The following is a 21,916-nucleotide window of genomic DNA, read 5'->3' on the forward strand; positions in this document are numbered from 1 at the left end:
AGGCAGCAGGTAATGTCTTTTCTGCATTATTTTGTGGAGTGAATTTCCTCCTACTTTCACAGTAAGACAGACTTTCATGTTGTTACTGGGGAGGACAAATCCATATGTTGTAAATACTGACCCCCCTGAAATCCACACCTATGCTTCAGATTGAGTATGCTGAAAACAGGACCCACAGCCACCTGTTAGTGGAAGTCATAAACTGACATAAAGGTCGGTGACATTTCCAAAAAACATAACTGCACTTGATGAGCCCGAACCAGCAGCATATTTATGAGAGCGTTGCATAAATTAACTCTTTAAAAATCTGACAGAAACTGCTGCCTTAGTTTCACAATATTGCAGTTAAATATCTGAAGGATGCTAAATAAAACAGCAGGGAGTGATTTAAATACAGCGGGAGAGTGTGTAAAGTGACCGCAACGACAGCAGAGAGCAGCGCGTGCGCCCATTTGGCACACACGGAGCTCCTCCTCCAACAGGAAGAAAAATACACCGACGTTTACAGGAGAGACACACTGCTACCAGGAACAAGCAACTGACCGACCAACTCGGTAAGGTAAGGGGTTTATCCAGCCGAGTGGTACTGTCAGACAAACTTACTCAACAGCGCAGCCACGATGGCAACACATGAAGTTTACTGTAGTTCACACGGCAGGGCGACACCTCCAAACTCAGAGCTCATACACCTGGGCGACTTGATACAACCTGTAACATCGACTATAAGCTTATAAAGTAAATATACTATATGACATGACATGCGTCGTGCCCAGTGTCAGAATAAAGTGACTCTGACAGGACAGAAAGCACACTGCAGTCTGTTGATTGGTCAATAGAGGACGGTCACTCTGCTCAGGGCTGAGTTGTGGCTGGTTTTGAGGCTCATGTAACCACTGTTCACACTGTGGAGAGTTATATTAGTAAACTGTAACTATAAGATTAAAGGATGTTTTGCTGCCTCTCACAGCAGCTGGAGTGAAAAAATAGCTTTATTCACTGGGCCGACAGCTGGCGACTTTTTAAGGTGGAACATTAACTTGTAATGTTACTCAATGTGTGAGGCAATGACGTGAATCAATCACCACACCTTGAATTTCACTGTGACAACTTTGACCATTACTGTATGACATACACTGTTAGTAAAGAGTGGAACTTCAAGCTTTTATATTAATTTCAACCGGGTTATGTGAACTGCATATATTCTAATCCTCACTATGAGAAAAAAAAAAGTGTCACAGAGTGTCAAGGAGTGTCATTCCTGTGGGCTCAGCCAACACTAAACCCCTGAGCTTGCCTGAGAAGGACTAAATGCACAAACTTGCTATTTTAAATATCCCATGGAGAGAGACTGCAGCCTGTTTTATTTTGTTCTGAAAATGTCGGCATGCAGCCTCGTTCTGTGGATGATAAACAAGGTGCAGACTTCCATCTGTGTCACCAGTAGTAAGGAAATACAGTGAGTGCTGGACGGAGCAGTGAGTGACAACAACTCCACACACATTTAAGGGTACTGTTTGCAGTGGAAACACTAGGGTCTAGGAACCATGTCTGAAGGATTAAGGCCAAAACACACCGGAGGCGTACGACGCGTGTCAAAACAGCCACCCCCATTATTTTCTATTTACAAACCCACACCAGCGGCGGCTCGACGCGTGTTGACGTGCCACGCCACGGCACTTTACGCTATTGTCCTATTTTTCCAGCGTCGCCACCCTTGAAAAAGCGCTATTTTGTACTTCCCAGCCTAGCTGACTGGAGTGTGCAATAGAAATCCAGTTGACGCCCCGCAGTGCGATGCTTTTTGTGTGTGTTGGGGGCGGCACTTGACTTGCATCAATGACGCCGCCGTCATATGACGCTGCCGGTGTGTTTTGGCCTTTACTTTCAGTTCCAAAGGTACCATACTAAAAGTGTTTGGTGAAAACGGGGCTTTATTGTTTGCATCAGCCAGTAAAGCTTCCTTCATGCTCGGCACACAGAAGTTTCAGTTGGTTGCAATCTGCAACCTCACCACTAGATGCCACTAAATCTTACACTTTGACGTGAAGTGAAGAAGTTAAAGTAAGCATAGTAAGCATAGTCAACTAAAATTCACTAGACAAGATTTAAACCAACCCAGTTTTCACCCGATCCCCTGATCTTGAAAATCTGAAGTAAAATCTCCAAGTTTTGATTTGATTTTGGATTGAAAAAAAAGGGATTCAAAAATATATATTTCTGCAGTTCAATTTTGTCTATTTACTTGGACTCTTTTTGTTTTTTTATTTCCAGACTTTAAAGATATGACTTGGCAGTGGCATTTAAAGGTCCGATGTGTAGGATTTTGGGGTATCTATTGGGAAAAATGGCATATGATATTAAAAGCTCTGTTTTCATTAATTTATAATCACCTGAAAATAGCTACCCCAGCTACCCCCAGTTACCCCTAGTGGGGTGCACAAAGAACTGCCCCCCGTCGTGGCCCAATTGTTGAAAAACGCACGCTAATGTGCCCTCCTGGTTGGCAAAACACACTAAACTGCCTTCTTGGGTGGAAAAAACACACTAAACTCCAGAAGACTATTAGGACCAAGAAATACTATGAAACATTACTGTTGCAATGACTTCTATGTTGGGCCCTTTTTTGATATATTGAGCCAGAACTATATCTCACAGAACCAGTTTGGATTATCTGCTGCTAATATGGTGTTAAAATGCACTAGAATACAGGACCCCCAGACCGCCCCAGGGATTTATTTCCTTCATACATCTGTGTCTCTGTGTGTTCTTCACAGTCCAATGTTGTATCTACACAGTTCTTGTGGATGCTGATCCTAACTACAAACTAACTTGAGTAGTCTGTCTAGTTAGTCTGTTTTAAGGCTATATAAAGTGCCATTTGTATAACATATAAACATGTCTAAAGTGCCCTCGAAAACACGCGGAACTTAGTGCCCTCTTCAGTGGCGAGAACGTGCTGTATGTGCCCTTTTTTTTCTTTTTGCCCCTGCCCTTCAAAAAGTCTGTGCACGCCACTGGTTACCCCAGTATGAGCCATTTATGTTGACATAAGGAGTGGGTCCTCTCCCAGGCCATGTTGGTTGACAGTAGCCTGAAAATGGACAAATCAGACACTCTAGATAGGGACTTTCATGTTTTTGAGGCAGCCACCATAATTCTCGTACACTCTTGGTGAACAAGAGGAGTTTGAGTTCTGCAGCCATACTGCAAGATGCCGTTAAATCCTAAACACTAGTACTGTAATGTATTTTACATGCAGATGCAACTATTCTGATGCATTTTTAATCTGTGTGATCCACTCTCCAATAACTACTGCTTACAATATTTGTAAACCACCTAAAAATGTTCACGTCATTTTTCTTCAGTGATGTGGGCTGAAAAATTGGGGAAACAGTTGGGCCACCCGACACAATCAGTGGGAGGGTGGCTGGTGAGTAGGTTGCTCGTAGCACGCAACCGGGTCCTTGAGGAGAATGCTGTGCAGCTGTGCCGGATCCAACCTGATGACACAGTGCTGGAGCTGGGTCATGGCCCGGGTCTGGGTCTGAAGTCAGCTGCCAAACTGCTCACAGATCCCAAAGGCCACCTCATAGGGGTGGATTACTCAGCATACATGCATAAGGTGAAGTATAAATACTGACAGAAAGGAATAAAGCTTTTGAATGAAGTTTTTATTATCACATGCATGTCTTGAAATCTGTAACCAAAATGGTGTCTTAATGGACAAAGCACAGGACACAGTAACAAGCCTCTGCCTGCCTAAACTAGCCGAGCTGTAAGATTCTCTGTAAAGGACTAGTCTGGGACAAAGTTGCATTTGAAGCTGGAACATTACTCACTTTTAGAATAGAGGAATATTTCTCTTTTTCTTCTCTTACAGGAGGCAAGTGAGCAAATGAAGGACCTTGTGGCCAGTGGGAAAGTGACCCTGCATCACTGTGATGTAGCAGCAATGCCTCTGGAAGACAACACTGTGGATAAAGTCTTTCACTGTAACTGCTACTACTTCTGGCCTGACCTCAGGAAGGGGGCCACAGAGATACACCGGGTAATGAAACCAGGTAGGACATGAGGTTTTACAGTAAGACAGACTTTATTTTCAAAGCACATTCAAATGTAATTCTTCTTTTCTGTCTTGAACCCACCCAGGATGCCTGATGGTGACCACACTGAGGCTGTCTAACGTGGCTGCTTTGGCAGCAAAGCGAGTGATGCCAGGGGAGAACTGGCGCCCGGAGGCCTACATGACAGCTCTGAGAGACTCTGGGTTCACTGATGTCAGGATGGAGGACAGACAGCTGAAATACATTTCTTTTCAAGCTATCTATGCCACTGCCTCAAAATGAGATTCAAATCACACTGCAAGTGAGAGATTTTGTGTCTTCGACCCTACTGATGTGATTGTGAGTTTTTGTGAGATTGAGTGTATTTCTGACCCTCGACTCTCCTTTCTGTGGCAGATTTCAAATGACTAAATGAAAACATATCAAACACAGAAATTCCGTTTAATGAAATACACATTGTTATTTGCATTGATTGTTTTATATGGTGACATGCTGGGGCGCCGAAAAGGGGGGAAAAAGGAGAAGGATCCCCCCCCCCCTCTCTATTTACATAAAATGGTTCAGTCCGACTGGATCAGCAGCAGTGTGCTGGTTATTTTCACAGACAAAGGGTAAGGAGGTGGAGACGGCAGTATGCCTCAAAAATCAGGTAGCCAAAAACGGAAAGAAAGGAAGCTAACAGAGGAGAAAGAAGCAAAGGGTCGACAGTATGTCACCCAGTATTTCAAAAAGCAAGGTGGGTTTGTTAGTGGTTCATGTGGTGGAAAATTATGGAATATTAACTTTGTCCGTGGTCTGTAAGCTAGCTCACTTTTCTCCCCATGTTAGCTCATATTTCTGAAGAAAACTGGATTTTTACATTCCACTGTTGTTTTAGTTAAATAATCAGTACAGTCAAACGTTTAGCAAGCTGCTCATATTCAATCAGTTGACCTCCCCTCTGTCAAAATGATGCCTCGTTCTGAACAGATACGTCAAGTGCAGCAGCAGCAGCAGCAATCTGTCAGCCCCCAACTATTCCTGCCCCTGAACCAGTACCCCCACATGAGGAAGGAGGTGAGCAGCTGTGTGTTGAATTAATAATAATGATAAACTTTATTACAGACTCAAATGTCAGATAAGAACAAAAAACAATACACACAAAAGATATAAAAGATGAATCTATTATTATGGAAAAGATTAATTAAAATAAATGAAATAAAAATTGTTCTGAACAATTTTTATGGTTTAACTTTTTTGTTTTGTTAAAATTCAGCTCTCACTGAAATAAAAGAATTGCAGTAGGAACAGAGGAGAAAATTTGTGGAGTGTGCAGCAGACTGGGTGACTGCTCTCAATCCAATCAGAGAAATGTTTACATATTCTGGAAATCAGAAGATTAAATAGATTAACGACCATATAGCCTCATATATGTATTTTTTCACCCCAAATGCCACCACCTGTGAGTCTACAGTTTTAAATTAGACCTTCTTTTTTTCACAAATATGGGAATGATAGTCAAAAATACCATCAAAATGCATAGTTTTATGTAAAATAGCATCAAAAATTTTCGCCCCGTCTCCCGGCCGGCTGTGTTGGTAGCCCAGTAAAAAAATTTTCATGGGGCCCAAAATCCCTGGCGGCGCCCTTGCCTGTGAATGACCGTCCAGTTGAGTTCAAGATTGATACTGGAATGTCTCAGTGTACATTCAACAGCCTACCTCAAAAGCCCCGCCTAGTCAGGACCAGACCCAGCGCCACCAGCCCAGGCGGAGAGGTAAAATGCATTGGGAAATTCCTGGCAGTCAGCCAGTATGAAAAGCAAAAAATACTCACATTGGGTAACAGTCATCCATGGACAGTTCAAACAGAACTTATTGGGGAAAAGTGTTGCTAAGAGAATGGGTCTCATTGCAAGAGTTGGAGCAGTCAACAGCAGAGTTCAGCGACATATTCGGGGACATAGGGCTCATGAACTGTGATCCAGTTAAGATTGAGTTAAAGGCGGATGCAGAGCCCTACGTCACAGCAACACCCCACCATGTGCCATTTCCTCTCCTCCCCAAGGTTGAAACCGAGCTAAAGAGGATGCTAGCTTTGGGCATCATTTAAGAGGTAACTGAACCCACTGACTGGTGTGCGCCTATGGTGCCAGCAGCTAAAAAGAACTCAGAGGCCGTCAGAGTGTGTGTCGACCTCAAACGCTTGAACAAAGCGGTCAAGCGTGAAAGATACATGCTGCCCACGCTGGACGACATCTAGGGCTGGGCGATCATACGATCTCAATTCGGGATTGCGATAAAATTTTGATCAATCTCAATTATCAGCATGGGACGTTTTGATCATACGGCAAAAGTAAGCGCAACAACAGCATATCAGAGTCTGCCGGCTACCATATGCCATGCAGGCAGGATACGCCCACTTCTCATTGTAAGCGTGGCCACAGTTGTGACGGGAGGTAAACAGAGAGAGAAGTTGGAAAAAGGAGAAAAAATTAGTGACACTGAAGTCGAGGACGGCAAAAATAATGCAGAATGTGAAAGCGACATCACTATATCATCCGGAACCGAAGATATTGTTGAAAAAAAGAGATAACGTGACGTCAGTTGTGTGGAAGTGGTTTGGATAACGTTACCTCAAAAGTGACGAGGAGCAGATGAAGCCAGTCTGCAAAATATGCTGGCGGTTGGTACCAACCAGGTCAGGAAACACCACAAACCTTTTCAATCACCTGAGACGGCACCATCCCAGTGACTACACAGAGAGTCTAACTATGCGGCCTCAAGTTGCCCCAACTCCACACACACAGCCTAGCAAGACCCCTTCATTTGCTGTTAGCATCGCTAGCGGCAGCTTTGCAAAACAACAGTCTATCCAGTCGTGTTTTGCAGCCATTACCCCATATAGAAGCATTCAAAGCAGTAAGTTTATATACAGTGTTTCAATAAGTTAAAGCTTTTATTTGACATTGCTTCTCGTTCTTTGAGTTTACATATGGCTAAAGGGGAAAAAACAACTAACCGTAAACGGACAGCATGATTAGTGTTGCGTTCAAGGTCCCCCCAAAAAACGGGAGAAAAAAAAAGGCTGAATATTCGATTTTTTTTCTCATTCGAATCCTGTGCCATCGAAGAAAGCTTCGAAGCTTCGAATCTTTTGGGTCAGCCCTAAATCCTACATGCAAGGGGCTAGCCATAAGGTTGTTGTTTTCAGCAAGTTGGCCTTGAATAGCTGATGTTGAGCTGTAGAGCTGTGTTACTTGTTATGACCTGCCTTTGGGTTGATTTATTCTTTCAAGCTTTATTCCTTCTCATCTTATCTGAGTTCTGTTGTATGTTTGTGCTCCATAGATTTAATTGCAAACTACAGCTGTATAGTAAGTTAAAGATGTGTTGCTGCTAATGACAGCCTGAAGTGGGGATGAGGTCTTAAGGTTTTTGGAAGGTCTTAAAAAAGTCTTAAAAAGGTATTGAAATTAACCTCAGGATTCCTGCATATACCCTGTAACAACATTTTGTTCTCAATATTGGAAAAGCATATTATTTAGTGTTTTATGTTATTAAACTTTTATTGTTAAGTTTCAATGAATCTCTTGTTTCTTCAAGCTCCAATCAGGATGCTCCCCGAGCTGGCAGAATCAGCAAAAACTACATATCGTGATAAAAATCGAGATCGATCAATATGAGCTAAAGTATTCTCCACGCTGGACACGTCAAGCGGCTTCTGGCAGATCCCCCTAGACCCTGGTAGCCGGAAACTGACTACATTTATCACACCGATGGGCAGGTTTTGTTTCTGCCGCCTGTCTTTCGGGATCTCTTCAGCTCCAGAAATTTTTCAGAGACTGATGTCTGACCTGCTAAAAGACCACGAGGGGGTCGTGGTCGTCATGGACGATGTGCGAGTGTATGGGTCAAGTGAGGAAGAGCACGACCAACACTTGGAGACGGTCCTGTGGACTATAAAGCAGTCCGGCCTTAAACTAAAAAGGTCAAAGTGTCACTTCAACAAGACAGAGCTGCCCTATTTTGGACACATCATAAGTGCAGGAGGCATAAAGCCTGACACTAGCAAAGTCAGGGCTATTACGGAGATGCCCAGACCAACTAATGTCGGAGAGTTATGTCAGATGCTGGGCTTCATCAATTATGTGGGGAAGTTTCTCCCTGGTCTCTCCACCACGCTTCACCCACTCAATGAACTGCACAGGACCAAGCGCTGGAAAAAGCCAAAGCCAGGCTCTCATCAGCACCTGCACTCGCCTATTATGACTCCAACCAGCGGACTGTTGTCAGTGCAGATGCCAACAGTTATGGTCTGGGGGCTGCACTGCTGCAAGACCACAATGGTGAGCTGATTGATCATTTTGTTGATAGCGCCGTAGGCTCGCTGCGAACAACACTCGACTCTGTAGCTCCTCTTAAAAAGAAGTTAACAAAGCAAAGAAAGTTCGCTCCTTGGTATAACTCTCAAACCCGTAAGTTAAAACAAATATCACGAAAGTTTGAAAGGAATTGGCGATTAACCAAACTGGAAGAATCTTGTTTAATCTGGGAAGACAGTCTCAAAACTTATAAGAGGGGCCTCCGCAATGCTAGAGCAAACTATTACTCAGCTTTAATAGAAGAAAACAAGAATAACCCCAGGTTTCTTTTCAGCACTGTAGCCAGGCTGACTGAGAGTCAAAGCTCTATTGAGCCTTGTATTCCTTTAGCCCTTAGCAGTAATGATTTTATGAGCTTTTTTAATGACAAAATTCTAACTATTAGAGGCAAAATTCATGACCTCCTGTCCTCAGATAGTAGGCCTACCTATCTAACCTCAAACACAGCTGTAAGACCTAATATATATTTAGATTGCTTCTCCCCAATTTCTCTTCAAGAATTGGCCGCAGTGATTTCTTCATCTAAATCATCAACATGTCTCTTAGACCCCATCCCAACTAGGCTACTTAAGGAGGTCTTACCTTCAGTTAACACTCATATATTAGATATGATCAATATATCCTTATTAACAGGCTATGTACCACAGTCTTTTAAGGTAGCTGTAATTAAACCTCTACTAAAAAAGCCCACCCTGGATCCAGAGGTGTTAGCCAAAAATAGACCAATATCTAATCTTCCCTTTATGTCAAAGATCCTTGAGAAAGTAGTTGCAGACCAGCTGTGTGATTTTCTCCATGATAATAATTTATTTGAGGAATTTCAGTCAGGATTTAGAGTGCATCATAGCACTGAGACAGCACTAGTTAAAATTACAAATGACCTTCTGATTGCTTCAGACAAAGCACTCGTCTCTGTACTTGTTTTATTAGATCTTAGTGCGGCGTTTGACACTATTGACCATCAAATTCTGCTACAGAGACTGGAACACTTAATTGGCCTAAAAGGTTCTGCACTAAGCTGGTTTGAATCTTATTTATCTGATCGTTTTCAGTTTGTTGACGTTCATAATGAATCATCCTTACGTACTAAAGTTTGTTTTGGAGTTCCGCAAGGTTCTGTGCTCGGACCAATCCTATTTATTCTATATATGCTTCCTTTAGGCAACATCATTAGAAATCACTCTATAAATTTCCATTGTTATGCAGATGATACACAGTTGTATTTATCGATGAAGCCAGAAGAAAGTAATCAATTAACTAAACTCCATAACTGCCTTAAAGACATAAAAACCTGGATGAGCACCAATTTCCTGATGTTAAATTCAGACAAAACTGAAATTATTGTTCTTGGCCCCAAACAACTCAGAGACTCTTTATCTGATGACATAGTTTCTCTAGATGCCATTGCTCTGGCCTCTAGCACTACCGTAAGAAACCTCGGAGTAACATTTGATCAAGATTTGTCTTTTAATTCTCATTTGAAACAAACCTCACAGACTGAATTTTTTTCATCTGCGTAATATTGCCAAAATTAGGCCTATCCTGACCCGAAAAGATGCAGAAAAATTGGTCCACACTTTTGTTACCTCAAGGCTGGATTACTGTAACTCTCTATTATCAGGTAGCTCTACTAAGTCCTTAAAAACTCTCCAGCTAATTCAGAATGCAGCAGCTCGTGTACTAACAGGAACTAAGAAACGAGATCATATTTCTCCTGTTTTAGCTTCGCTGCACTGGCTCCCTGTAAAATCCAGAATTGAATTTAAAATCCTACTGTTAACTTATAAAGCTCTAAATGGTCAAGCTCCGTCATATCTTAGAGAGCTCATAGTGCCATATTATCCCACCAGAACACTGCGCTCTGAGAAGGCAGGGTTACTCGTGGTCCCTAAAGTCTCCAAAAGTAGATCAGGAGCCAGAGCCTTCAGCTATCAGGCTCCTCTCCTGTGGAATCATCTTCCTGTTGCGGTCCAGGAGGCAGACACTGTCTCCACATTTAAGACTAGACTTAAGACTTTCCTCTTTGATAAAGCTTATAGTTAGGGCCGGCTCAGGCTTGCCCTGTACCAGCCCCTAGTTAGGCTGACTTAGGCCTAGTCTGCCGGAGGACCCCCCTATAATACACCGGGCACCTTCTCTCCTTCTCTCTCTCTCTCTCTCTCTCGTATCCTATTATTGCATCTTGCTAACTTGGCCATTCTGGATGTCACTAACTCGGCTTCTTCTCCGGAGCCTTTGTGCTCCACTGTCTCTCAGGTTAACTCATATTGCAGCGGTGCCTGGATAGCGTGACGTGTGTGGTTGTGCTTCTGCCGTGGTCCTGCCAGATGCCTCCTGCTGCTGCTGCCATCATTAGTCATTAGTCATACTTCTACTGTTATTATACACATATGATTATTGTCACACATGTATACTGCCAGATACTAATATATACTTTCAACATATTGTACCACAGTAGCCAGAACTATAACAATAATATTATTACTTTCATTAATGTTGTTGTAAGCTACTGTCATTACCGTCTGTCCTGCATCTCTCTCTCTCTCTCTCTCTCTCTCTCTCTCTCTCTCTCTGTCTCTCTCTCTGTCTCATTGTGTCATGCGGATTACTGTTAATTTATTATGCTGATCTGTTCTGTACGACATCTATTGCACGTTTGTCCGTCCTGGAAGAGGGATCCCTCCTCAGTTGCTCTTCCTGAGGTTTCTACCGGTTTTTTTTCCCCCATTAAAGGGGTTTTTTTGGGGAGTTTTTCCTTATCCGCTGTGAGGGTCCAAAGGACAGAGGGATGTTGTATGCTGTAAAGCCCTGTGAGGCAAATTGTGATTTGTGATATCGGGCTTTATAAATAAAACTGAAACTGAAACTGATTCCAGTCGCTTTCTGCTCATGCACTCTTAACAGAGACTGAGAAACGATACTCTCAGATTGAGAAAGAGTGCCTGGCGGCTGTGTGGGCCTGTGAGTGGTTCACGCGATACGTACAGGGAATGGACAGTTTTCTCCTCCAGACAGATCACAAACCACTGGTACCGCTGATCAATGAATACAATCTGGACAAAGCGCCACTGTGGTGCCAGAGACTGTTAATGCGCCTCATGAGGTTCAATGTGACAGCTATACACGTGCCAGGGAAACAGTTAATTGTAGCTGACAGGTTGTCCCGAAGTCCCTTGAGCCATGGAGCAGAGCCGGATATGGAGCAAGATGTGGAGGCGTACGTCAGAGCAGTAGTGACAAACAAACCAATCTCATCAGAAAGGCTCGATGAAATACGAGAGACCACTAAGAATGACTCAGACCTTCAGACTGTCATTAAGAGCATCCGAAGCAGCTGGCTGCACCGAACAGCCGCATTTCAATCCTCACATGCCTTCTATACTGTGAGAAATCACCTCTCTGAAGCGGATGGACTAGGACTAAATAGTTATTCCAGCACCGCTGAGAGCCAAGGTGCTGAAACAAATCCACGATGGCCACCAGGGGTTAACAAAGTGCCGCGAGAGAGCTAAAATGTCAGTCTGGTGGCCAGGTATTAGAAGCGACATAGAACAGCTGGTGATGCAGTGCAACTTCTGTATCGAACACAAACCAAAATAAAGAAGGGAGCCCCTCATCACCTCGCCCCTGCCAGAAGGACCCTGGCAGAGGATTGCTGCAGACCTGTGTGAGCTGCGCGGGAAAAGTTATCTGATTGTGGTTGACTACTATTCCGAAATGGCTCATCTCACATCCACGTCAAGCTTACAGGTCATCAACAGACTTAAAAGCATATTCGCCAGGTGGGGGATACCACTGGAGATTATCAGTGAGAACGCCATGCAGTTTGCCTCAGCAGAGTTCAAAGACTTCAGCAAAGAATATGGGTTCACCCATGCAACCTTCAGTCCCCACTACCCTCAGGTGAACGGGGCAGCCGAAAGAGCAGTTCAGACTGCCAAAAGGATTCTCGACCAGCCTGACCCGTCGCTAGCCCTGATGAGCTACCGGGTGACGCCCATCGCCGCAACTGGGGCCAGCCCGGCTCACCTTATGATGGGACGACAGATTCGCATGGCTGTGCCTATGTTGGAAAAGAAACTACAGGCAGATCCTGTCAGCCGGGCCCAAGTTCTGCTGAAAGATAGTAGGGCTAAAAGAGCATAGGAACATTTCTATAATCGCAGACACTCTGCCTGCCCACTGCCGACACTGCATCCAGGACAGGCCATCAGAGTGAGGCTGGATGGGGAAAAAGGATGGAAGTCCCCTGCCGAGGTGGTCGGACAATCTGCGGAACCACGATCCTACCTCATCAAGATGGATTCAGACAGAGTTATGCGTCATAACAGGAAAACACATACAGGCAGTTCCAGAGTGCATCGGCCCTGCTGACCAGCTGCATTGGTCGGGAGGAAGCCCTACACAGCCAGCAAACAGTCCCCGCTCTGAGCAGGCCGCCACGGACATCACACCACCCCTGCACCTGCCACCCACAGAGACTGCACCGGAGACTCCCCTGCTGCCCTCCTCTTCCCAGGGGATAACCAGACTGACCGCAAGGGGTCGTGAGGTTAGACTGCCTCTCAGGTACAGAGACTGAGTGACTTTATTGTTAACTTCAACTTGGTGAGTTGAAAGTGGAATAAGGGACACTTTAGGGTGCCCCAGTGAGGGAAGGTGAAGTTTATAGCACCAGGAAGACCTCTTAAATGAGAAAGACAGTTGAGCTCAGATCTAGTTTGAAGTATTCGTATTTGATGTTTAAGTAATGCTATGAAAGAGTTAAATGTTTGGCATAAGCTTACATAATTGTTTTGTGCTTGTTTACTAAAAGAGGGAGATGTGATGATATTCGTTAAATACAGTCAGCCCACCATAGTCGAGAGGTAATGACGTCACGGGAGGGGACTGTGTTATTATAGGCCATAAGATGAATGCAGTTATTGTTTCATCTCGTTCCGACATCTGGGGACTACACGATCTTTACTTCATAAAAAAGATCGATACATGTTCAGCTAATCAGCGGGAGTTCGTAGCTCATAACCCCGCAAGAGTCCTGTGAGGTCGTAATTCGGCACTTGTTCTGTCTGAGCGTAATGAGATTTGGTACGCGAGTGGTGGCACGGCCGTCACGTGATCGCGCTACACCAATAAGGTACCCGCATTTCGTGTCGCCATGGTCTCATTCAGCAGAGGAAAACAGACCCGGAAGTCCTCAAAAGTGAGCAGAAATGAGCTGAAACAGCGCTATTCACATCGCTGTGTCCATGAAACACGATGAGACAAATTTGTTATCACGAGAAAACAATCTTTGTTATATTGAGATAGCGAAATAATAAGTCGTTATCACGAGATAACAGTGCACAAAATAAATAAATAAATAAATAAATAAATACATGGCCGTTCTTGGATTCCATACTGGACAGCTGTCTATGTAGGCAAATAATACGTCGGTTATGCCCAGGTATTGAATCAAATGTGTTTTAAGACATTTTTGCTTGGTTCACCTTATTGTCTATTTGTCTCATCGTGTTTCATGGACACGGCGATGTGAATAGCGCTGTTTCAGCTCATTTCTGCTCATTTCTGCTCACTTTTGAGGACTTCCGGGTCTGTTTTCCTCTGCTGAATGAGACCATGGCAACACGAAATGCGGGTACCTTATTGGTGTAGCGCGATCACGTGACGGCCGTGCCACCACTCGCGTACCAAATCTCATTACGCTCAGGTGGAATAGATCATTACGCTCAGACGGAACAAGTGCCGAATTACGACCCTGATCACAGGACTCTTGCGGGGTTACGAGCTATTAACTCCCGCTGATTAGCTGGACATGTATCGATCTTTTTTATGAAGTAAAGATCGTGTAGTCCCCAGATGTCGAAGCAGAAATCAGTTTCTGTCAGACTTTTTCTGATTCACCTTACGGCCTATTACTTCGCTGAATGAATACAACGGTATGCCTCATGTTGCAAGAGCTGTTCAAGCTGAAATAAAACTTAGAGTTAACACAACCTACAAGCGTGTGTGATTAACGTGACAAAGTCTTTCACTGTAACCGCTACTACTTCTGGCCTGACCTCAGGAAGGGGGCCACAGAGATACACCGGGTAATGAAACCAGGTAGGACATGAGGTTTTACAGTAAGACAGACTATATTTTCAAGGCACATTTGGTGATTTACTAACTCACTCATATTTATTTTAGCACAAACTGTCTTTTAGTCATTCTTGTCTGCACAAATGTAATTCTTCTTTTCTGTCTTGTACCCACCCAGGAGGCCTGATGGTGACCACACTGAGGCTGTCTAACATGGCTGCTTTGGCAGCAAGTCAAATGATGTAAGGGGAGAACTGGCGCCCGGAGGCCTACATGACAGCTCTGAGAGACTCTGGCTGATGTCAGGATGGAGGACAGACAGCTGAAATGCATTTCTTTTTGCAGACTGAAATCAAACTAAGAGACTGTATATCTTCTATCCTACCTTTGTGACAGTGAGGTTTTGTATGATTACGTTAAATTGTCAAGTTTCACCTTGTGAAGATAGGAATGTTATAACTGCAGTTATAAACAAATACATGAATAGCAATTTCTCACTATAAGCACTGTCAGTTCTCCTCAATGGTAGTATCTTATCATACATGCCGAACATTTTACATTAGTTATATCAATGAAAGATGTAGTGATAATAATCCACACTGGGCACAGTACAGTAGCTTTAATGTTGGACATCTTGCATTACATTCAAACATTTCAGACCAAGGGCATAGCTTTATTTTAACATTGCAGGGGACACGTGAAATGAGGGGTTGAACATCAAACACTTCATTTCCACCAGTTGGTGCCTCTTTGCATCATTTTGTGGTGTCAATTTCCTCTGTTACTTTCACGGTAAGACACTTTGTTTTAAAGGTACATTTGTCATCTGAATAAAAACCTGTCTGTACGGTGATTTACTACCTAACTCCTAGTTTTTAACATCAAACAATATCCTACAGTCTGGTGAATGTTATGGCACCAGGTAATGTCTTTTCTGCATTATTTTGTGGAATGAATTTCCTCCTACTTTCACAGTAAGACAGACTTTCATGTTGTTACTGGGGAGGACAAATCCATATGTTGTAAAAATCTACACCTATGCTTCAGATTGCATGTACTGAAAACAGGAGAAACCTGTTAGTGGAAGTCATAAGCTGACATAAAGGGCGGAGACATTTCCGTGACTGCACTTGATGAGCCCAAACCAGCAGCATATTTATGAGAGCGTTGCATAAATTAACTCTTTAAAAATCTAAGAGAAAACTGTTGCCTTAGTTTCACAATATTGCAATTAAATATCTGAAGGAGAAATTCTGGGAGTGAGTGATTTAAATACAGCGGGAGAGTGTGTAAAGTGACCGAGAGGAAGACAAACACACCGACGCTTGTGTTTACAGGAGATACACGCTGCTCCCAGGAACAAGCAACTGACCGACCAACTCGGTAAGGTAAGGGGTTTATTACTGTCAGACAAACTTACTCAACAGCGCAGCCACAATGGCAACACATGAAGTTTACTGTAGTTCACACGGTAGGGCGACACCTCCAAACTCAGAGCTCATACACCTGGGCGACTTGATATACCACCTGTAACATCGACTACAAGCTTATAAAGTATATCTACGATACAGTGGCGTTAACATACCTGCAGGAACATGACATGCGTCGTGCCCAGTGTCAGATTAAAGTGACTCTGACAGGACAGAGGGCTCGGCCAGGTCCACAGGTACATTCCTTCATGCTGGCATGCTGCAAGGGAATGAAAGTGCTCAAAGTAGGAGCCACAGTAAGGTATATCTTATTCTTATTTGTTTTAAATCTGCACAATTCTGAGTATTAAGTTTAACAATAATAATAATACAATACAATTTACAGGAGTCTACTCACAATCTACAAGTAGCTTCTCAGAAACTACTTACTATCAGTCATACAGAAGATTAAACATTTATTTAAAGGTCCAGTGTGTAAGATTTAGGGGCATCTACTGGCAGAGATGGTAACATTATGGTAATATTTTTCCGCTAATAATCACCAATAAATAACATTATACATCAGTTAGTTCCGGCCCTGCAATCTAATTGGTCGAGAGACAGTAAAACCGTGACGATATTGGAGTACAACATCACGGTTATTTCACTGTGTATGTATCACTCCGCCTCACAGCTGATTGCAATCAACAATCAAATCAAAACGGAAGGTTAGTGTCAGTTAGGTCAGCAGTTGCGTTGTAGGCTAATTAATTCATCCACTGTGAAACAGCCAAAAATATGGATTTATTTCCTAAAATAAGTTTTGAATTGAACTATGAATGGTCATCAGAGGAAGATGAGGGAGGGGGAGAAGCTGAATCCATCTGAGCACACATCCAGGTTTGTCAGTGTTTCCTCAGCGGAGCTCAATGACTTGGAGAAAAGCAACATACTGTCAGATCAGAAGGCAGAGTCGGCTGTGCCTGTGAAGCCACAGTCCACCATGCAGTCACCAGAGACTTATTTCACCAGCTGCACAATTAATGGAAATGTGCAGATAAATGTGTATAAAGAGTAAGTGCCTGGCGCACCATGTCTGCGTTACATAACAACAGTGACAGCGGAGTCCTGAGGGAACTATTTTTGTTGGCGGAAGACAAATAAAATGCTTAAATTATATTTTTTGTCCTCATTTTTCAACATTTCTTAATCAGCCTTACTTATTTAACTGTTGAACTGTTGTATAAAAGCAATATCACACTCGAGCTCGTGATGTTGTACTACTACAACATCACTCCCTCTCGTGTGATATTGCTTAATCATCACCTTAAGCCCTGTTTCCACCAAGCAGTACGGTTCAGTTCAGTTTGGTACCTTTTTTTCCATTTCCACTGTGAGAAGTTATGGATGGTACCAATGGAACTGCTTAGTACCGTTCCCATTTTTGGTCCCCCCTCTGTTGGGGTACCTAGCGCACAGATCTGGTACTAAAAGGTGGAGCTGTGAACACTGCAGTCTGTTGATTGGTCATTAGCGGACGGTCACTCTGCTCAGAGCTGAGTTGTGGCTGGTTTTGAGGTTCATGTAACTACTGTTCACACTGTGGAGAGTTTTATAGCAGACTGTAATTATAAAATGAAAGGATGTTTTGCTGCCTCTTGCAGCAGGTGGAGTCAAAAAAAATAACTTAATTCACTGGGCTGACTGCCGGCAACTTTTAAGGTGGAATGTTAACTTATAATGTTACTCAATGTGTGAGGCGATGACGTGAATCAATCACCACACCTTGAATTTCACTGTGACAACTTTGACCATTACTTTAGTTTTTATATGACATACACTGTTAGTAAAGAGTGGAACTTCAAGCTTTCAACCGGGTTATGTGAACTGCATATATTCTAATCCTCACTATGAGAAAAAAAAAAAAGCGTCACAGAGTGTCAAGGAGTGTCATTCCTGTGGGCTCAGCCAACACTAAACCCCTGAGCTTGCCTGAGAAGGACTAAATGCACAAACCTGCTATTTTAAATGTCCCATGGAGAGAGACTGCAGCCTGTTTTATTTTGTTCTGAAAATGTCAGAGTGCAGCCTCGTTCTGTGGATGATAAACAAGGTGCAGACTTTCATCTGTGTCACCGGTAATGAGGAAATACAGTGAGTGCTGGACAGAGCAGTGAATGACAACAACCCCGCCCACATTTAAGGGCACTGTTTGCAGTGGAAACACTAGGGTCTAGGAACCATGTCTGAAGGGTTACTGTCGGTTCCAAAGGTACCATACTGAAAGTCTTTGGTGGAAACAGGGCTACATGGCTTTATTGTTTGCATCAGCCAGTAAAGCTTCCTTCATGCTCGGCACACAGAAGTTTCAGTTGGTTGCAATCTGCAACCTCACCACTAGATGCCACTAAATCTTATACTTTGATGTGAAGTGAAGAAGTTAAAGTAAGCATAGTAAGCATAGTCAACTAAAATTCATTAGACAAGATTTAAACCAACCCAGTTTTCACCCGATCCCCTGATCTTGAAGTATCTGGAGTAGGCTACTTGAAAATCTGACATAAAATCTCCAAGTTTGGATTGAAAAAAAAGGGATTTGAAAATATATATTTCTGCAGTTCAGTTTTGTTTATTTAATAGAAGAAAATGGACTCTTTTTGCAGAGGTTTTTTATGTCAGGACTTTAAAGATATGACTTGGCAGTGGCATTTAAAGGTCCAATGTGTAGGATTTGGAGGTGTCTATTGGCAAAAGTAGTATGTAATATGAAAAGCTCTGTTTTCATTCGTTTCGTTTATCATCACCTGAAAATAGGAATTATTTAATTTACGTTACCCTAGTATGAGCCATTTATGTTGACATAAGGAGTGGGTCCTCTCCCAGGCCATGTTGGTCGCCAGTAGCCCGAAATGGACAAATCAGACACTCTAGATAGGGACTTTCATGTTTTCGAGGTGGCCAACATAATTCTCGTACACTCTTGGTGAACAAGAGGAGTTTCAGTTCTGCAACCATACTGCGAGATGCCATTAAATCCTAAACACTAGTACTGTGATGTATTTTACATGCAGATGCAACTATTCTGATGCATTTTTAATCTGTGTAATCCACTCTCCAATAACTACTGCTTACAATATTTGTAAACCACCTAAAAATGTTCACGTCATTTTTCTCCAGTGATGTGGGCTGAAAGATTGGTCAAACAGTTGGGCCACCCGACACGGTCAGTGGGAGGGTGGCTGGTGAGTAGGTTGTTCGTAGTGCGCAACTGGGTCCTTGAGGAGAATGCTGTGCAGCTGTGCCAGATCCAACCTGATGACACAGTGCTGGAGCTGGGTCATGGCCTGGGTCTGGGTCTGAAGTCAGCTGCCAAACTGCTCACAGATCCCAAAGGCCACCTCATAGGGGTGGATTGCTCAGCATACATGCATAAGGTGAAGTATAAATACTGACAGAAAGGAATAAAGCTTTTGAATGAAGTTTTTATTATCACATACATGTCTTGAAATCTGTAACCAAAATGGTGTCTTAATGGACAAAGCACAGGACACAGTAACAAGCCTCTGCCTGCCTAAACTAGCCGAGCTGTAAGATTCTCTGTAAAGGACTAGTCTGGGACAAAGTTGCATTTGAAGCTGGAACATTACTCACTTTTAGAATAGAGGAATATTTCTCTTTTTCTTCTCTTACAGGAGGCAAGTGAGCAAATGAAGGACCTTGTGGCCAGTGGGAAAGTGACCCTGCATCACTGTGATGTAGCAGCAATGCCTCTGGAAGACAACACTGTGGATAAAGTCTTTCACTGTAACTGCTACTACTTCTGGCCTGACCTCAGGAAGGGGGCCACAGAGATACACCGGGTAATGAAACCAGGTAGGACATGAGGTTTTACAGTAAGACAGACTTTATTTTCAAAGCACATTCAAATGTAATTCTTCTTTTCTGTCTTGAACCCACCCAGGAGGCCTGATGGTGACCACACTGAGGCTGTCTAACGTGGCTGCTTTGGCAGCAAAGCGAGTGATGCCGGGGGAGAACTGGCGCCCGGAGGCCTACATGACAGCTCTGAGAGACTCTGGCTTCACTGATGTCAGGATGGAGGACAGACAGCTGAAATACATTTCTTTTCAAGCTATCTATGCCACTGCCTCAAAATGAGATTCAAATCACACTGCAAGTGAGAGATTTTGTGTCTTCGACCCTACTGATGTGATTGTGAGTTTTTGTGAGATTGAGTGTATTTCTGACCCTCGACTCTCCTTTCTGTGGCAGATTTCAAATGACTAAATGAAAACATATCACGCACAGAAATCCCACTCAATGAAATACACAATGTTATTTGCATTAATTGTTTTATATGGTGACATGAACTGACCGTGCATGCTTGTACATTAAAATCTGACAGAAAACAAAGTGAAGAGATATATTCCAGTCTTGCCCAACAGAGGGCAGCATAGAACTGCCAGTGCTTATTGAGAAAGCACTGTCAGTGTTTTCATGAGATGGTTCGAGGGAGTTCAGCCTTTTTAAGCAGACGCACCATCAGTGCCAAAATGAACTGTCCATAGCTTTGGGGCAGAACTGTGGATGACAGACAGTCTTTAACATTAAAATAGTTTTCTTTTGGCCAGCTGGCCAGAGGGACACTATTGCTGAGTGTACATTTAGTTACATCTGTAGGGCTGTAGCCTACATAAGGAGGCTGAACTTTGAGGGATCTACCTAACAGAATTCTCAGTAGGCCTTAATGTTGACGGCTAAGATAATTAGCATTAACTAGCGTTAACTTACAGTTTGTTTTTTTCTCTAAGTATCCCACTGCTGGTAATTTCTATCTGAGAGCTGCTGACTCACTGGGCTGTCTGCCTTCACTGGACTGGGTCCATACACTGCCACTGTCACTAAAGTATCAACTAACCATATAAGATAAGATAAAACTTAATTTATCCGGGGGGGGGGGGGGGGTCTTGTATAAATATACAATATGCTATATATTGCACATACAACATAAAATTAAACATACAGACTAATACAAAAATTAGATTAAATTTAAGTTAAAGTTTTTAAAAAATGAAAAAAGTTAGCTGAAAAGCAGGCTACAAATACTGGTGCAATGCATTTCCAAACAACCAGCAATGAATATGTTGTAAATACTTAGGTGTGAGTGTAGTGTTACAGATGTACATATAGGTCTACAGCAGGCATGTCCAAATGATTGTCGCATGTCACTTGTGGCTCGCAGAAGGATTTTAAATGGCCCCCAGACTTGTTTTAAAAATATATGTGGCCCGCTACACAAAGTTAGTTAATCAACCAAGATCCATCCATCCATCCATTTTCATCCGCTTATCTGTGGCCAGGTCGCGGGGGCAGCAGGCCAAGCAAAGCACCCCAGACATCCCTCTCCCCAGCAACGCTTTCCAGCTCCTGCTGGGGGACCCCAAGGCATTCCCAGGCCAGATTACATAATGTGATCCCTCATGTTCTGGGTCTAACCAGGGGCCTCCTACTAGTGGGACATGCCCGGAACACCTCTAATGGGAGGCACCTGGGAGACATCATGATCAGATGCCCGAACCACCTCAACTGACCCCTTTCAACGCGAAGGAGCAGTGGCTCTACTCCGAGCTCCCTCCAGAGCTCCAATGAAGATCACTTTACAAATTTTCCATTCACCTCACATTGGCAGGACTATCATACAGTTTGAAGACATGCAACAAGTAGGAACTTTGCAGGAGGAACTAATGCGTCCTCATAAACACACTAAACATGCAAAGAAACAGTTGCATGGCAGCAGACATTTCCTGCTAGGTAGCAGACATGAACACAGCAAAGAAGCGGGAATTCGACAGCAAGGGCCGCTGCTTTCAGGAGCAGTGGAAAGTTGAATACTTTTTCAGTGAAAGATGAAACAGTTGCATTTGTTTCATTTGTATTCGATTGTTTCGTGTTTTGTCTTTTTTAATAAAAAAAAGACGGCAGAGTAGACGCCTGCACAC

The 21,916-nt window shown here is 43.3% G+C and overlaps 2 protein-coding genes across 5 annotated transcripts; both read left to right on the forward strand.

Annotated features, from left to right (window-relative positions):
* The first annotated feature begins 421 nt into the window (after positions 1–421).
* Positions 422–7,627, forward strand: LOC117258499 (putative methyltransferase YdaC). Of its 2 annotated transcripts, none has more exons than XM_033629470.2 (4): positions 422–554; positions 3,366–3,622; positions 3,881–4,061; positions 4,150–7,627. In XM_033629470.2, exons 2-4 carry the CDS (start codon positions 3,368–3,370, stop codon positions 4,344–4,346), a joined length of 633 nt encoding a protein of 210 aa, XP_033485361.2. In that variant the 5' UTR covers positions 422–554; positions 3,366–3,367; the 3' UTR covers positions 4,347–7,627. The 2 variants fall into 2 exon arrangements, with proteins under 2 accessions (XP_033485361.2, XP_033485360.2); XM_033629469.2 differs by having other exon boundaries at positions 425–559.
* Positions 7,628–14,227: 6,600 nt separating this feature from the next.
* Positions 14,228–20,363, forward strand: LOC117258500 (putative methyltransferase YrhH). 3 transcript variants are annotated; one of them, XM_078170007.1, is made up of 5 exons: positions 14,229–14,532; positions 14,687–15,896; positions 19,095–19,351; positions 19,610–19,790; positions 19,879–20,363. In XM_078170007.1, exons 3-5 carry the CDS (start codon positions 19,097–19,099, stop codon positions 20,073–20,075), a joined length of 633 nt encoding a protein of 210 aa, XP_078026133.1. In that variant the 5' UTR covers positions 14,229–14,532; positions 14,687–15,896; positions 19,095–19,096; the 3' UTR covers positions 20,076–20,363. The 3 variants fall into 3 exon arrangements, with proteins under 3 accessions (XP_033485364.1, XP_078026133.1, XP_033485363.1); XM_033629473.2 differs by having other exon boundaries at positions 14,228–15,891; XM_033629472.2 differs by having other exon boundaries at positions 14,229–15,896.
* The last annotated feature ends 1,553 nt before the right edge of the window (positions 20,364–21,916 follow it).

This window comes from Epinephelus lanceolatus, chromosome 8 (genome assembly GCF_041903045.1).
Source record: "Epinephelus lanceolatus isolate andai-2023 chromosome 8, ASM4190304v1, whole genome shotgun sequence".
Lineage (NCBI taxonomy): Eukaryota > Metazoa > Chordata > Actinopteri > Perciformes > Serranidae > Epinephelus > Epinephelus lanceolatus.